Here is a 17,799-nt window from a genome sequence, read left to right as displayed (position 1 = left end):
GCAACATTACCCTCGTAGCTCCAGTTCTAAACTAAACAAGCAAAATTTGGACACCAAACATGTTTTAGCTGATGGACTACATCAGGGGAAAGTGGAACATTTTTCACTGAGCTCTTCACGTAGATGATGATGTTGTTGTTGTTGTTGTTGTTGTTGTTGCTATTATTATTATTATTATTATTAAATGAAGGGAATGAATGTGGCCCTGTTCACTGTCCTCCACCAGCCACCCATCCTGAGTTTGAGAAGAAGTGTGATGCCTACAACTTCCAGTGTGCCAACGGGGTGTGTGTGAGCCTGGACTGGAAGTGTGACGGCATGGACGACTGCGGTGACTACTCGGACGAGGCCAGCTGTGGTGAGCACCACGTCTTAATCAATCTCAAATACTCACTGCGTGTGTTTGTGTGTTTTGACTGTGCGCTGTGTTCTCTCTCAGCAAGTAACCCCACTGAGGAGCCGGGCTGCTCGCGGTACTTCCAGTACGCATGTAAGAACGGCCGCTGTGTGCCCACCTGGTGGAAGTGTGATGGGGAGAACGACTGTGGAGACTGGTCTGATGAAGCTCAGTGCACAGGTACGAGTCTGGAGCTGCACAGACTTGCAGTCTGGTTAAGCTGCTAGTAGAGACGTTATGATCCGATCAGGAAGATCAGAGCCTAACCAGGGCATACTTGTTTCAGGGACGCAAGTTTTCAGATAGTGCGGAACAACTTTTAAAAGGAAAATAAAAACAGCACAACAGCCACTTGTAATGTCTGTACTGCCGGTGTTTATCCTGCATTTAAGCTAGCTACCTTTTCCACTTTTACAGTTAAACCAGAGGTGTAGCTATGATGGGCTACCTGATGTCATTGAAAATGTTACAAAATGTTATTTGTTTATTTGCTGTTATAATACAGGACGTACCCAAAGGTGTTAAGCTGTTCTTCTTCTTGTGCCTTTTTTTTCCAACAAATGATCACCAGTAATTTTTCCTGATGGCACAGGCAAGCATCACCTTGCTCCAGTGTTTCTGCAGAGTATGGAAACTTTGCTGAGTTGTGCTCACTCCTACCGTATGCTTCTACTAACACATGGCTATAGTGAGCTAGGGAAGCAGTAAAGTTGATCATGGCAAAGAAATTGAATACTGTGGAAAAACAATGAGAAAATGTCTACCAGTTTTGAGCCATTCCCCAGACATCTACACACAGTGCTGTACAAGAGAGGACTCTGGTTAATTAGCCTTTACCTGCTGTGCTATTCTCTCACCTGTCCTAGTAAATAGGCCGTCAGCAGTGTGTAGTAGTGTTTTTTTTTTTCCCCTCTGGTTATCGTAGTTACAATAAAGTATGCTGGTGGTTGTCAACCACACTAAATCGATGTCTCTGTGATGCAATACTTCCTAACCCAGCTTCTCCCTACATTTAAATTCTGGCTGCACCACACTCCAGAAAGCACCGAGTTAAATAACACATTTTTACCTGTTTTAGCTGTTTTAACATTTTCTCTTAAAACACATTTTGTGTTACTTTTAACACAGAAAGTGTTAACTGTAACTGGGCGCAGAAATATTTTGTTTTAAAAATAACACAAAATTTTTGGTCCTTTAACTGAACACATCTGTGTGTCTAGTTATGGACAGAATGTTTTGTCTTCAACATATCTGTTTTAAGAGTGCACAGAGTCAAACTAGCTGCACATTATCAAAAGGTTCAAAGCTAAGAGTATCCTATTGCGCATGTTAAAGAAAACCACAAATGCAGCATATTCAATTCAGAAAAGGAGACCAAAGAAAGAGTGCAGCATACTGCATTACTTTCATCATGGTCACTGAAGCTAAATGCCTATGGTAGAAATCATGGGGGGATTTTAAATGATCTGAGCTAAGCATTTGCTCAGTGTGACATCTGAGGACCATGGAGGCACGACAAATTTGAGGAGTCATCTCAAATAAGTGATACTTATCAAAGTACCGCTAGGCTCTGATGAGGGCAAAGCTCGCATTTAGATCGGCCTGTATCTTCCAAACCTCCTCTGTAGCTCTCTGTAGCTCAACCTGGCCTGCATATCAATCTCACTGCTGCTTTCTATTTAAAAAACAAATAACTAGCAAAATAAAAAAAAACTTTAAACGTAATAAATAAGTAAAGTAAAAAAAATCAGTTCAGTTTTGCGCTATATATATATATATTATGTCTGTTTTGTAGTATTTATGAAGTAATTAAATCATATATTTTACCTGTTTTATCTACGTGTATTTGTGTTTCTAGATGGAATCTTACCCCATACACCTGTTCCTGGCCCTGTCTCCTGTGCTCCCAACCGCTTCCATTGTGGCTCCGGAGCGTGTATAGTGAATAACTGGGTGTGTGATGGCTACGCTGACTGTCCTGATGGCAGTGATGAAGTGGGCTGTCCCACAGGTACATTCACACTTACCACTGTCAACACACTGCCAACTCCTTCTCATACCTCACCATCTCTGCCTCTCCATCTCACTCACCTCACCATGTACTCATGTATCTGTTAGCCTCCAACAGCTCCGCGACTCGTACAACCACCTCCACGGCTGCACCCGAGCCTTCGGGCCGCTGCACCAGAGGACAATTCCGGTGCCGTAAACCTCCCACCTGCATCCCAGACTGGCAACGCTGTGATGGACGCCGCCACTGCCAGGACGGCTCAGACGAGGACAGCTGTCGTAAGTGTCTGTGCACAATATAAACACATACACACGCATGCACTGTAAGCTTCAGAATTATTGCATCTTTGATAAAGATGAATAAAAATTATTATTCTTAGTATTCAGTTACTACAGGGACTTTAAAACAAACGGATTGAGCTATTCTTAGGTTATAGAAGTGTGTAATAAAACTTTAGGCCCCTGGGGGGCCCTGGCCATGTAAGGGGCTAGCAAGGTTCCCAAGGCATTCAGAGGAAAAACAGCCCTAAAACATGAGCTTCTGCGACCATATGTACACTCTGCATGTTCATTTCTGGTTCAAGTGATTAAAAAAAAAAGTTTACATTTGGGTAAATAAAATACGACCCTTTTATTCTTCTTCTGTTTTTGTTTTTTTGATTTCATGATTAGTTTGTGAAATTGTAAAACAAAGCTATTTCTTGATTTTATTATTTTTTTTTTTTTTCACAGAACCTAAAACGAGCTGACCCATATGGTACCGGCCATATGTTGTTTTTTTTCTCTAAAATTGTTATATTTTTTGTTTTTTCAAATATGTTAAATACAGCATATACTCTGTAGAGAATGTGTACTCATTTCCAAATCAATAAGGCATGTCATTTGACCAGGGGCACCCAAACGTTTGCATACGACTGTTATTAACAAAAAGATGCAGCTGTATTGTACAGCAGATTCTTAATGTGCTCCTGGTGCTTATTCTGCAGTTTTATTGCATCCACCTTAATCTCATATTTAAATGCTCCTGAAGTCTTGGTAACTGAAACAAGTGTGAGAAATTAACAGTTTGTAAATAAATAGTCAGTTTATCAAAACTAGACACTGTAGGAGAGTGTTATGGGCGAAGAGTTTGAAGCTTGAAGTGTATTAAAGTATGATTATGTTGCTGCAAATCAGTTTAATATTTTGAAATGTTGTTGGCAAATTGATGCAGTTGTGAAGCCAAAAATATTTTTGGCTTGAGTGTATGTAATAAAAAGAAACAGGAAACTTCATTGCTTTCTGTTTCTCGCTCTCTCTTTAGCCACCCATGGGCCTCTAGCATGTGTGAATGGCAGTCTGTGTGCTGATGGGGAGGCGTGTGTGATGGATAGTGAGAGATGTGATGGCTTCTTAGACTGCTCAGACCACAGCGATGAGGATAACTGCACTGGTGAGAGACTCTGAGCCTCCGTCCCACACCAAACTCATCCTGTCAAACACACACCTACACTCAGAAAAACATCTTCACTCTTTACTTTCAGACTTGATGGAGTCCAGCTGTTCCTTACTGTCTTAATCCCACGTATTTCTCCTCCACAGTCGACTCGCTGGTTTATAAAGTCCAGAACTTGCAGTGGAGCGCTGATTTCTCAGGCGCCGTCACGCTCACCTGGTCCCGGCCCAAAAACATGCCACCTTCCACCTGCTCTTTCATCATCTACTACAGGTACTCTTCCTTCACCACACACCTCGCACTTACAGTCCAAAATGCATCACATTCCCAGTGTAACATAGGGTTAAACGTAGGGGTGGACATTTTAACTATTTTTGCTATTTTATTTTTTGCTATATCCACTTTTTTCTATACAAATTTACTATATATATTATATAGCTATAGATAAAATTAAAAAGGTTTAATATTTGTGTGCAGCTAGCCTAAGATCCGATCTATGACAGACCATTCGGTTTATTTAGTGATTGATTTTTATATTTCCATATGTAGCTTCCCTTAGATGTTTTGCAAAACATCATGCATAAGACGCTTATTGTATCTCAGCATTGTCTCTGGTTCTATGTTGCATGCTAACTTAAAAACATTACGAGGTAATATTCACACCATTATTAATTCTACTTCTGTTGCTTGTGTTATTGCTTATATCTGTATGTATGGACTCTCTGATAGTTTCCCTAAATAAGGAATAAAAAAATAGAAATTTACAAGGTAAAAACCCTTTTTTTTTTTTCTTCAAACTACACCTTTTTTTTTTTAACCAATAAAGCCAATTTAAGGAGACAAATGCCACGTTTGGATATCGTTGTTTTAGAATGACCACACTTGTTAACAAATGAAAATATCTGAAGTTCAACAGAACACACAGAACGGTATGTCTGATACCCCTCCACTCTTTCAGCAAACTAATCTCCCTTCTTTGTGAAGAAGTTTTTGCACCTGCTGCCTCCCCACCTCCTCCCTTTTCCTGCTATTCTTCATTTATCTCTCAGCCTTTAAGCAAGGGGGCAGAGTGGTCTTTAGTGTGGAGCTGTTTCGCAGGTCACATTCTGATGTACCTTCTTCCCACAGTCAGTGCACATACAACAGCAATAGATACTTCACTTGAAGGCAGTTCATTGGAGCACTTTATGAAAAAAAACTGCCAAATGATTCATGCATTGTGAAACAGTGTGATGTAATGATACATAAAGAGGTGCTACTTTATCATAATTACATGACTTTGTGGTTTTGGTGCACACTCTGTAATTATTTTGAAACAGCTGTGCTCCAGGTGCTGTGAAACAGTTTTGAATGGGCTGTATCAGTCACCAGTGTGTGTGCTGTTTTCCTGTTCCAGGCTGGTGGGGACTCAGCAGTGGACCACCATGGACACACACAGCAACAAGAGCAGCTACACGCTGACCGTGCTGCGGCCGGACACCACCTACCAGGTTAAAGTGGTGACGCAGTGCCTCAGCAGGCAGCACAAAACCAACGAGATACTGACACTCCGCACCCCTGAGGGCTGTGAGTCACACATCTGCCACATCATACAAACACACACCGCCTAACTGCACCGCAGAGAAGAGTGTGAGTTCTTATTTACACTTTAATGTGTGTGAATGTGTGCAGTGCCAGATCCTCCTCAAGCGCTGCAGCTCAGCTGTGATAAAGCAGAGGACGGGACAGTGCTGTGCTCCTGGAGCCCCCCGGATAATTCCCACGGACTCATCAGAGAGTACATTGTGAGTTTAGAATGCTTCACTTCTGCCTCCCTCATTTTCCTAAGACCTGACCACTGTAACTGAATTAATACTGGCCCTATAATTTGGATAAAAATGCTTGTCAAAGTGGCTGCATCAGTTTTGCAATCAATTTTAAAATTAATTATAATGGATTGTAATGATATTGAAAAAAGTCTGCTGATCTTTGGCTAAAAATTCTCAAATGTAAAAATTAGGGCTGTCAGATTATTAAAATAATTATCCATGAACAAAATAACAAAATAATGTTACGATTAATCACATCTTATTTGCTCCAATTCAACCCTGAAGGTTTTTTTGCATTTAAAACGCAGTGCATTTTGCCCTTTATTACTGCTGTATGATTGGACAAAATAACCTTCTTAAAAATGTATTTATTAGTTTTAGTAATTTATTAACACTTTTATTTTGTAGACAGGAGTTTCACAAGAAGCTGAACATAAACACCATTTCCACAGAGTGATCACACTTTTCAAATTTTCATCAACATCCAGAGATCAACAGTGAAAAGCTGTATTTGAACGTACAGGGTGATTCAAAAAGATTCATCCGATTTTGAAATGATTTATTTCACTTGTAAATCATTACAGAACAATGCAGTAAATTGTAAATGGTTTAAGTGAGCTTAAAGTTTATTATGTAATTTTACAACGATGAATGCTCTGAGCTGTTGGAGGTTCACTGCTGATGAAAATCATGTTGCACAGTTATGACGGATTCACTCTTATTGAAGTGGAGAACGTAAAACTCTTTTTGCTCAGTTGTTGCCATCTCCTCCCAGACTGAAGGGAGCCATCTTCCGGTGACAGTCAGAAACTCTATGACCCCCTCTTTCAGTTGGTATGTGATTGGTTCCTAGGCGCCTCCCAGTTGTAAAAATATGGCGCTTTGAAATCAGATTAATCTTTTCGAATCACCCTGTATTTCTTTATGTAATTAGTCACATTACTCACATTTATTGTGGATTTTTAAAAATAATTCTAAATCATACTAAAATTACCAAATTGAATCAAACTGTGGTAAAAATTTTAAATATTGGTATTTGCATTGAATCTTTTCTTAAACACTCAACCAGGTCGAATCACTGCATCAATTACACCCACAGGCTCTGTTTTCATAACTGTGTGTGTGTGTGTGTGTGTGTGTGATGACCAGGTGGAGTACAGTGAAAAGGGCAGTTCCGAGTGGTTTTCTCAGCGAAGCACCAGCACCAGTACAGAGGTCAAGAGCCTTCAGCCCAGCTCCCTGTACATGTTCAGGGTGAGCCTCACTCACTTCTTTAGCCTCATACTTCAACACTTCCCTCGCAAGAGTTAATTCACTAACGTCTCCCTGATCTGCTCTTTCTTCCAGGTGGCTGCAGTGACCAGCAGAGGGGTGGGGAATTGGACTGAAATCAAATCCATCGTCCCTAAGAAAGGTACACTGCTGTGACTGTGAGACGGCCCCTGTGGCTCCCTCTGCTGGCTGCTTTTAGGTACCTCACAACATGAACTGTATGTACTCACTTCCCTCTTGTTTTCAGCTCTGGCACCTCCTGTTCCAAATATTGACAATGTCAGTGAAGACTCAGTGACTCTGTCCATCAAATCTGATTACAAGGTGAGTAAATACCTTGTGTGTAAGAGCTGCATCTATTGTCCCTCTGTGATGATTGTAACCCTGTTCTTTTGTTTTCTAGGCTAAGCACTATGTGGTGGTGTTCTCCTGGGTCTTTGACAAGCATGTGAAAGAAAGCAGGAACTATACTGTCTCAGACACCTTAAAAGGTACATCCCACATTCTTCAATACCATCTCTTAGGGATGGGCATTTCGGTTAAAGTTGATATCTAAATTTGTAAGGCACAAATAAAAAATAATAATAAAAAATCCCCTTCAGATAAATGTGGAAGTGGATGTTGTGTTTGTATTATACATCATTTTCATTTTCATTTCTCAAGTTCTACATAGGACTGCTGGATGATACAACAGTGTCCAACAATTCAAAACTAATATACACTAGTCCAAAAGTGTGAAAGCAAGCAGCATTGTCAAATCAAGATGTTTTGTTGATATCTAGTTTAAACAAAGATTTCCAAAATACTGCACTGGTTTGCTTGAAGCATGTGTACCTTTACTGGTTTTAAATTTTTGGACAATACCCAGCTGTCCTGTGTGGAACTTCTTAAAAAGACACATAAAAATGAAACAAAACATCCAGTTCCACATTTATTTGGAGGGGTAATATTTACTTTATTTTTATTAATCTCTTAAAAATGTAGATATCAAATTTGACTAAAATGCTCATACCTAACTCGTGCTCTGGGAAAAGCATTCACAGTTCTCTTCCACTGACCAGTTTTTAATTATTAAGTCCTAATTTAACCCCTAATTTGAGGTGAATATAAGTAGAGCTGCAATTCAATTCTGCAGCACAGCTACCAGGAACAAAACATTCAGGAATCAGTTGTACACTATTGCTGCAGATGTTTATCAGTCAGTTAATGTTAGTAAATGTTATTAAAAATTTTATTTTATTTAATTTACAAAACGTTTGACAAGTTTTTACATACCTTTGGCCTGTAGTGTCATGTATGTGTATATTCATGCATTCCACCTCTCTTTGGCAGCCACCAATCTGACAGCTGGGACGCTGTATGAGATTGCTGTGTGGGCCCACACCGCTGATGGAGACAGCCCCACTGCCCTGTCCCGTCTGCGGACTGCAGGCAGTCAGCCAGCTCAGCCTCTACTGAAAGCCCGCGCGCTCAACCAGACTGCTGTGGACTGCAGCTGGACCGGGCCTCAGGCGCAGGTACTCCCAACACATAAACATTCACAGAAAACCCAGTGATGTTGCATTACCAAGGTCATATGTGATATGCAGTGTCAGTGTGCTAATGAACAGAGATGTGAATGGTGCGTCAATTACTGTGGAGTGACGTGTAGGGCTGCAGGCAACTATCGCTAATCATCTCTCTAATCAGAATACTAGGTTAACCTATCAAGCTAACAGTTCTGTACACCTCCTGTAGTGTAATGCACTCTGGAGTGAGCTGAGGTGGCGTTTTATTCATTCATTTAAGTAAATAAAGTGTCAACAATAAAAATTCATTCATCTAATGGACGTTGTTTCAAGTAATCAGTACAGCCCTTGTGATGTGTGTGCAGATGTATGGCGTGTTCTATGCCACCTCCTTCCTGGACCTCTACCGCGGGCCGCACAGCGTGAACAGCAGCAGCAGCAGCCTCATCCTCACTGTGCAGAATGATGAGCAGTACCTCTTCCTTGTAAGAGACCTCGCTCCTCGTCTTCGCTCTGAATATCTAGGCAAGTTTAAGGTAGAGCACCACATGTGCAGATATGCTGATTAACCTTGCAGGTGCGGGTAATTGAGCCATACCTGGGCCCTCCATCCGAGTCAGTCGTGATAAAAATGATTCCTGATGACCGACTGCCTCCACGGAATCTGCATAAAGTTCGAGTGGATAAGACACAGGCCACACTGAAATGGCAGGCGCCATATGACAGCCCCAGCTCTCCTCTGGTAAGACATGGTCACATTAAAGGGGTATTCATCATCAGTTAGCCAAAAAAGCAACATATTTTTTACTTTTGCTTTTCTCTAATGTTTTTACACTCTCTGTTTTCTCTCATGCTGGCTTTTATTTGGCTTCTTCATTGTAAAGCACTTTGAGCTGCAGTTTTATATATGAAAGGTGCTATATAAATGAAGTTTATTAATTCTATGTGATTTTTTACAATTTCCCCATAATTCACTTGTTGAGGTTCAGAGTGGTTTGGTGTGAATTGTTTCATGTTTCATTAAAAGAAGTGATTCAGAGCATCCAGTTTCATTGGTTTTAGTGTAGTTTTTCCCAGTACAACCATTTATGTCTGTTACTACATGACCATTTTCCAACCTTCCTTAATCCCTTAGAATAAAACAGGATGTTTTTTTCTGTGCCTTTAAGACTGATATAGTAATTAAGTTCTATTCTGATTGGCTGCTGTGTGCCTCATTCAAAACGCGGTGCAGATTTAAACACCTCTTATAACTTCAGTGTGAATGTGCCAGGCCAAAATGCTGTATCCTGAATAGGCATGCATTGGTTTGACTAAATATTAGGCAGTATAGTGTCACTGTGCCCAGAGTTTCTTTACGGTAGTTTTTAAATGTGATACAATATTTCTGCCATATCGCCCACCCTACCTGCATGTGTCTTCTGAGTTTTTATATGTAATGTTGATGATGGTAAAAAAAAGTGGTAAATGCTCAGCATGTACCTCTCTGCCAGAAATACGTTTTAGGCTACAAAAACAATGTCTCAGGTATTAGGCAGTATATTTTGTGTAGTAATTTTCTGTCAGAGAACTTTTAGAGGCGTTCAAATGTCTGTATCACCACCACTGTGAAAAAATCTGACTTACTATGTTTCTGTACAACAGAGCATTTTATATCAATCCACTCTGAATTATTGTGTTCACATCTTGACACTTTCATTTCAACACCAATTCTCACACATACAAACAAATATGGTCAGCATGTCTACTGTAGCCCAGCTTTACTGTGTGGATCTATTATTGATATTGAAAGAAATTATATTCATTTTGTTGCTTAGCATTTAGCAAATGTACATGATAATGTTTGTACGTGTGCAGACATACGTTGTGCACGTGAAGGATACAGTGCGGAAGTCTGAACTAGACTACAAAGTAACCACTCAGAACAACACAGTGGAGTACTGTCTAAAGGGCCTGGAGGCCGGCGGCCGCTACAGCATCACCATCCGGCTGCGTAACATGTCCAAGGAGGCCGCCTACACACTCAACACAGGTACACAGCTTTTTATGTCTATTAGAGACCAGCACAGGCTTTTTAAAGCAGTTAGAGCCCAGCACAGGCTTTTTATGTCTGTTAGAGCCCAGCACAAGCTTTTTAAGGCAGTTAGGGCCCAGCACAGGCTTTTTATGTCTGTTAGAGCCCAGCACAGGCTTTTTAAGGCAGTTAGAGCCCAGCACAGGCTTTTTATGTCTGTTAGAGCCCAGCACAGGCTTTTTATGTCCGTTAGAGCCCAGCACAGCCCTCAGTGACAAATATAGTTCAATGTAGTCCTCAGTACAACCCTAAACACCCATAAGATCCCAGTACAGCTGTTTATGCCCATTTCATTTTTACATGACCATTTTCCTCTCTTAACCCCTTAGAATAAAACAGGATGTTTTTTTCTGTGCCTTTATAACTGATATAGTAATTGTGTTCTGTTCTGATTGGCTGCTCTGTGCCTCATTCAAAAAGCAGTCAAGGTTTAAACACCCCTTATATATGTATGAGCTGTACCAAAATGCTGTAGGCTGAATAGGCCGATGTATGTGCATGCGTTGGGTTGACTGAACAAAAATAATTCAAAACAAACTTTTTTACAAGCTTAGTTTCCATATATAGATGAGGGAGCTAATTGCACTTCGAATGGTAAGTCTTTTATTTTAAAAAAGTGATGCTGCTTCCAGAAGCAATTTGGAACTCTTCAGTGAGTGATTCCATTTCCATTTCACTTACAGTTGACAGGGGAAGATCTAGCAGGACAGAAATTTCACAAGCTGACTTTTGTCATCCTATGACAGTGCCATGTTCTTCAGTATGACCCATTCTGTTGCCAGTGATTGTCTATCACCTGTTAACAGCAGGTGTGGCTGAAACACCTGAATCAAATAATTAGAAGGGGTGTCCCAATACTTTTGTCATATCATGTATCAGCACCTGTACAGACCTGCTGCTGCAGATCAATCAAAAAACAATCTGAAAGTGAAAATATGAAATAATCCGAAAGTCTTCTATTATCACTGACATTTTGTCTGCTAACTCTCTTTTACAGTTCCTTTACCACCACCTGAAGCCCTCAAGATCCTTGCTGAGAATGGCCGTGTGTTCCTGTTCTGGAAGAGCCTGGCTGTGAAGGAGAAAAGCTTTAATGAGAGTCGGGTGAGGGGTCATACACATACACACACCCTCCCGTTATCTTTACGCATACTCTTCTCCCAAATGCTTCCCATCTCATAATGGGAAACCTTTGTTTGCTCTCCACAGGGCTACGAGGTCTATGTGCATGACAGTGTGAGCAATTCCACTACAATGCTTGGGAACACGACAGAGACATTTTTCTGGACCGGTAACCTACTGCTGGGTCACAACTACACGTTCTCAGTGCGCGCTCGCTGTCTGGTGAACAACCAGCTGTGTGGAGAGGCTGCGGTGTTGCTGTATGATGAGTTGGGCAAAGGTATACATTCACTTCTGATCCCTCACATCAGATTACTGCACAATGCAGAGCTGTAGGACATATATGGTACCCAAAGTTTAATTTGGATAAAAATCTGGACAACATTAAGGATTCAAGGTGACTGCTACTTAGATCTTCAGCTAGGCAACATACTTTTCTTGGATTTTTATGGATAATAATGTGGGAAAACACAAGTTAGTCCGACTAACCACCAAACACGTCCTGATCTACATTTGGGCTAAGGAGCAGTTTCTGTAAACTGATCCTTTTAAGTCTTGAACAGTAATTATTCATGTTAGCATTTATTGCGTTGTACAAGCATCAGTGCTGACTTGTCTCTGTTTTAAGGTCCCGACGATCCAGCAGCTCATTCAGCCCGTTCAGGTGACATGGCGGCAGTGGTGGTCCCAGTCTTGTTCATCCTGCTGTTGGGTGTGTGTGGTGGTCTGGTAGCCCTGTATGTACGGCACCGGCGCCTGCAGCACAGCTTCACCGCCTTCGCCAACAGCCACTACAACTCACGCCTTGGATCCGCCATTTTCTCCTCAGGAGATGAGCTGGGTAAGAGCCACACATTCTGCACATTCCTTCCACTCAGCACATACGGTTTCCTCCCTGCTTATACATTTTTATTGGATTTATTATTCGTAAGAGGCAGCAAAGGGTTTATTTTCTCAAAAAACCTGGCTTCCTTTAATGTTTATCAGCCCGTATGTAAGATGTTTTACAGTGTTTTTACTGAGTGTTTTAACTGGCTGTATTACTTGCTGGTTTTGAAAATTCTTACAAAAAACCAGAAATTTTTTAGACTACTGCAAGCAAATTGCAGGGCATCTACATCACCAGTTTGGAAGCTATTTATATGTGTAGATGACCTATAAAACAGTGAAAAACAGTGACTCCAGCTTTTGTTAACACAGGGCAATATTTCCATATATCAAATTAGAGCTGTTAAATATAGATGTAGTTTTACTGTAAAATGTGTGGTTTACCTCTGAGTTGTCCAAATTTGTCTAAAACAATTTCCCAATCAGGACTAATAAAGTTCTACAACTTTAGTACTTCTATTTTAAAGAAAATATGGGCTGCAACTGCCATTCAGAGTATTATTGTGCAACAAGCATTTTCTTTATTTAAAACAAAAGAAATCTCCAACACTTCCTATATTATATGGCAATATCTTGGAAAGAATTAAAGAATGTCTCTTAAAAAAAAAAAGAAAGTAAACAACATCCGAATGTTTTCATAACAGTCATTAACTGAATTAACTTTGTCAGTTCTGTTGACTAATTGTTGCAGCCTTGAAGGAAACATTCACCAAAGTCCCGTTTTACACGTAACTTTCTCCCATCGTGTTTTTCTTCCTTTTGAAGGTGATGATGATGAGGACGCCCCTATGATCAGCGGCTTTTCAGATGACGTTCCCATGGTGATAGCGTAGTGAAGCTGCTTTTCCTCAAGATCACTCTCTCCCCATTCTCTCCCTCTTTTTTCTCCCTCCCACCTTGTTTTTCATGGGTGTCCTTCCGGCACACCTCTGACCCCATCACCCCGTCCAGTCTAGGATTTCAGGATTCAGAGGAAGAAAGGAGAAAACAAAACGAAAGAGATATTTTTTAAATATAAGATGCACTTTTTTTCGGATGCGCAATAACTTATTTTTTTATAGATATTATACTGTTTGTGGGTGATGGACTTTGTAGGCAAAGGGGGAAAAAATTAATGGAAGCAAGCTGTGAAGAGGTTTGTCAGCTGGGCTCAGTGGACAGGGAAAAGACCCTATAGTACCACTAACTCACAAACACATCAGAGCATTGCGTGTCTTAAAAAGCCAAAACGAGCACCTATCCACAGGATCATCATCCAGCGCAAAAACTCAAAAATCAACAAAAAAATAAATCACTTAAAGGTGTACAAATGAAAAAAAACAAAAAAACAGACCAATGCTGGTTTAAAAAGGGAAAGAGGTACTTGGGCTGTTGACAGTGAATTGCACAGAATTTGATTGTTGTATTATTTTGTTGTCACTTTGTCAGTAGACCTGTATATTTGCCCATGTTACCGTTTTAACATTTTTTTTTTTATTTACTGTCTGCTCAACATATCGCTTCAGAGCCTGTATAGGTGTTTTTCTCTGCTTGTGGAAAATGTGAAATCACCAGTTTGTGTTTCAGTTTTGCCATTTTTTACTGGTTATAATGCTGAATCACTGTAAGACATTTAAGAATGACCTGCAGATCTTTATCTCAGTAATTCTTGCCTGACTATTGTCAGCATTCAGGCCACCAAAGCTGACAGAGTTGCCGTTTTGAGAAAGCCTTCTTGAAATTTTATACGGGACTCCTTTAAATGGCACTGGTTTCTTCTTACCGTCGTTTTATTTCCTTCCATCTTTTAAGTAATGGTGAAACTGTTACAACCGTCATCTCATGTGCTGTTGTTGTATCAGTCTTTTGATGCTCTCAGGGAACTGGGTGTGCGTATGTGTACAGTGGTAGGATACGGTACCAGCGTTCGCAGCCTGTGCAGTGGTTGGTGTGCTTTTCTCTCTGAGGCAGTCATGCAGTACAGTGGCTTTGTGTAAGCGCCACGCCTGTGCACATCAGTCAAGACTTCATCTTAGCGTTTCGTGCCAAACGGACAGGAAAGCGGAGAGTACAGCGCGGTTTTTAAAGACACATTTACCCGACTCGGTTGAGACGAGGTACGCTTGCATTGAAATGTGTTGAGAGACGTTCCATCAAGAAGTACCTTTTTAATCTCCCCATTAATTTTCATAAGAATACATGCACAGAATATTCAGAATGTATAAAAATGAGTTACAGTGGGGTTTAAGACCACCAGTGAAAACGCTCCTATTTTGCATTCTTTTTTCATTTAATACAAAGTTTTTCATTACAAGTCAAATCAGCATAAAGATCTGGGTGAAAAGTAGAATCTTTAAAAAAGATTTACATAAATGTCTGTAATCTTTATGTCCCTCGTTTGACAGCGTGCACTCAAATTGGTATGGACTCCTCAAGTTTGTGCAAAAGCCCAGCAAGCAGCTCAAATCCAGAACACAAGATTTAATCAAAGAATAAGACTTAACATGGTCGATGTCAGTTTGCTGAATTTAAATAGTGACTTGGAAATGCTGCAGAATTTTAAATATTTCTTCCTTAGTTTTCTTGCCACATTTTTTTTATTTCAAGTGTTTCAGAGTTCTAAAGCTTTGTTTTTACCCTTTAGGCCTCTTGGAACCCACTGTGTATAAAATGTGTCCATTTATGGTGAAAATATTAGTCTGCATTAAGCTTATTTAAGGTAATTGGAATTATACACATAGATTATCCTTCAAAAATTCAGAATCACTGTTTCCATTATTATTATTATATAACTATATATATTATTTAGTTGCAGGTAAATGTATAAAATGATTCTGTTAAGATTCTACTACTCTACAACTTTGTAGATTTCAACTAATTAGAAGAAAGCTGTGAAAAAATATATGTATAGTATTTTTTAGGTGTGTCCTGAATGAAGAACAGCTGTAGCTGATTTTATAATTACTGAGGAAGCTGTAAAGCTGCAACATTGAGAATAAAATTAAATTATAATAAATTTAACATCCAGATTGTCTTGTGTTTGAAAATTGATCAAATCAGATAACAGAGGCAGATAACATCAAGGAATTACTGCGAATAGATAATTACAGCATAATGATACGTTCTGATGTCCAGCCTATAGCATTTAAATATACACTGTATTTTTGACAGCATAAAATATTAAAAATGATTAAAACAACAGCAATTATTAATATGAGAAATGATTCCCAGCTTTTGAACAGTACTGTTTGGCTCAGTGTGTGAACAACGCTGTTAATGAAACCTGTTCCCTCTGCTAAAAGCTGTGAAAACCCAGTAAGATAAATGATGAATGAGAAATCATTAGGACCCTCTAACAGTGGCTATGGGATTTTTTTTTCCCCCACAAGGTATAAACAGGTTTCAGTAACACATTCTGGCACATAATTACATGAGTTCATAATTATTATTACTTACAATAAGCTAATAATACAAATGCATGATTTACCCCCCAACAAAACTATACAACAAAATAAATGACCATAATGAATAATTCATTTAAACAACTGTTATATTTGTCATGTTATGTTCAGGTATTCTTTGGAAATGTATGGCGGAACAACACAAAAAGTACCCTTTTGATGGAACGTGTCTTTAAACACACAGAACTCGAGTACTGCTCGTAAGGTTTGTTCTTGAATGTATTTTTTTAATGTAAAGTTCTTTTTTATTGTCATTGTTGGAAATAATGTGGAAATTTAAGCTTACACTGATTGTGAAATCCATCTCTCACTTCCCCGCATGTGAGAATATATCGTACATCCATGTTTCACCACGTCTGCTCGTTCAGAAGAGTCAGGTACGATGTCTCAGAGCACGTTTGTTCCTGTCTTAAGTCTATATTTACAGCAAATCTCAGTTATGACGTCACCTAACCTGCAACGTCAGCAATGACCTCACACTTTAGTAATGACCTCACACACTTAAATAATGACCTCACACTTCAGTAACCGTCTGTGCTTCTGTCTCCATGTCTCTCTGCAAGCCAATAAGCTAGCATTCTCTGTAAGATACCTGATTTTGTTGCTTTTTTTGTTTTGTTTTTGTTTTCTTGGCCTTCGACAGAACTGTACAGATTCCTGTAGTAACAGTAGATTACAACAGTCTTGTTTCGCCTTCAGTCTGCCATGTATGTAACAGCTTGAGTCTCATATGTACGTAACTGATGGATTGTCAACTCACTGAAAACCCAAAGCATGGATGTGTCCTGTCGTCCTGTTTCACGCATCCTGTGTTACAGTGAGGCACCAGGCTCAATTTAATTTTTTTCGTCTTCACTCATGCAGTCTTTGTGTGTGATACCGACTGTCAAACCCCAACTCTAGTTGTACAAAAAACAAAGTTTACTTTTTTGTTTTGTTTTTTCTGCACAGTAATGACGTTGGACACGACCATGTATTAAGTTGATCTTGCTTGCCTTTGGAGGGTTTTACAGACATGAATCTTGTGAAGAGGTACAGTCAGAGGTGTTTTAAGAACCACTTATACTAAAATAAACATGTTGAAACTGTTGAAACAGGCTGCTCTCGCTCTGCATGCATAAAGGATTATATTCTCATAGGCACTTCAGCCCAGGCCACAGCCAGCGTACAGACCTCATCATTAACATGTTCAGACTGATCACCGCTGCTGCATCGCTTCATCTCAACTCCCGATCCTGACTCAGCAGTCTGACACCTCTACAACTTCCTGAAGGAGTCTATGAAGAGGAAGCTGTTATAATCCCCCAGTTTCTTTTTTAATGATGTCTGCTGTTTTTTGTGGTTCAAGAATGTTTTTTTTTTATTTGCAGTTTTCAGAATTTTTCAAAATGCTGCTTTTTTTTAAAGCTAATTTTTTTTTCTTCCCAGCTTTTTGCCGTTTGCTTCTAAACTAATCTAGGGCTCACTTCCTGTACAAGGACAAGTCATGTGCTAAACTACAATCCCAATGCTGAATCTTCAGAAATTCTTTAGTCTAGGTTTAGGGTAAATCTGGGTCTTGGGAACCAGCCAATAAGGTAATAGATCATCACTGTTGGCACAAAATTTAGTATCTTTAACAAGTAACTTTTCATGGAGAAGAAACAAATATTAACTTTCAATGTAAATTAACAAGATTTATTCCAAGTCATTTCAGAATGTTTCTATTAGTCTATTCGTCTTGAAATTTTGAGTGTAAATTGGCAGCTGGCATTTTTCCAATTACATCAAAAATGGAGACTTTGTTCTGACAATATGGTGTAATTATCTCCCATAGGCTTCTACAGAACAGAGACCTACATGCAG

At 39.7% G+C, this 17,799-nt stretch overlaps 1 protein-coding gene across 1 annotated transcript in view; it reads left to right on the top strand.

Annotated features, from left to right (window-relative positions):
- Positions 1-17,048, top strand: part of sorl1 (sortilin-related receptor, L(DLR class) A repeats containing) — a 73,456-nt gene extending 56,408 nt beyond the window's left edge. Inside the window, exons 29-48 of the mRNA XM_036560704.1 lie at positions 227-358; positions 440-577; positions 2,256-2,408; positions 2,516-2,686; positions 3,711-3,839; positions 3,989-4,115; positions 5,239-5,408; positions 5,514-5,626; positions 6,800-6,904; positions 6,998-7,064; positions 7,170-7,246; positions 7,326-7,413; positions 8,255-8,439; positions 8,796-8,915; positions 9,008-9,172; positions 10,288-10,462; positions 11,502-11,608; positions 11,714-11,906; positions 12,255-12,467; positions 13,280-17,048. Of these exons, the coding sequence (XP_036416597.1) occupies positions 227-358; positions 440-577; positions 2,256-2,408; positions 2,516-2,686; positions 3,711-3,839; positions 3,989-4,115; positions 5,239-5,408; positions 5,514-5,626; positions 6,800-6,904; positions 6,998-7,064; positions 7,170-7,246; positions 7,326-7,413; positions 8,255-8,439; positions 8,796-8,915; positions 9,008-9,172; positions 10,288-10,462; positions 11,502-11,608; positions 11,714-11,906; positions 12,255-12,467; positions 13,280-13,347 (2,696 nt within the window). The 3' untranslated portion in view covers positions 13,348-17,048. The remainder of the gene's footprint in view (positions 1-226; positions 359-439; positions 578-2,255; positions 2,409-2,515; positions 2,687-3,710; positions 3,840-3,988; positions 4,116-5,238; positions 5,409-5,513; positions 5,627-6,799; positions 6,905-6,997; positions 7,065-7,169; positions 7,247-7,325; positions 7,414-8,254; positions 8,440-8,795; positions 8,916-9,007; positions 9,173-10,287; positions 10,463-11,501; positions 11,609-11,713; positions 11,907-12,254; positions 12,468-13,279) is intronic.
- Positions 17,049-17,799: the final 751 nt, after the last annotated feature.

The sequence above is a fragment of the Colossoma macropomum genome, unplaced genomic scaffold (assembly GCF_904425465.1).
Source record: "Colossoma macropomum unplaced genomic scaffold, Colossoma_macropomum, whole genome shotgun sequence".
NCBI lineage: Eukaryota > Metazoa > Chordata > Actinopteri > Characiformes > Serrasalmidae > Colossoma > Colossoma macropomum.
This window is presented reverse-complemented; position numbering and strand designations above follow the sequence as displayed.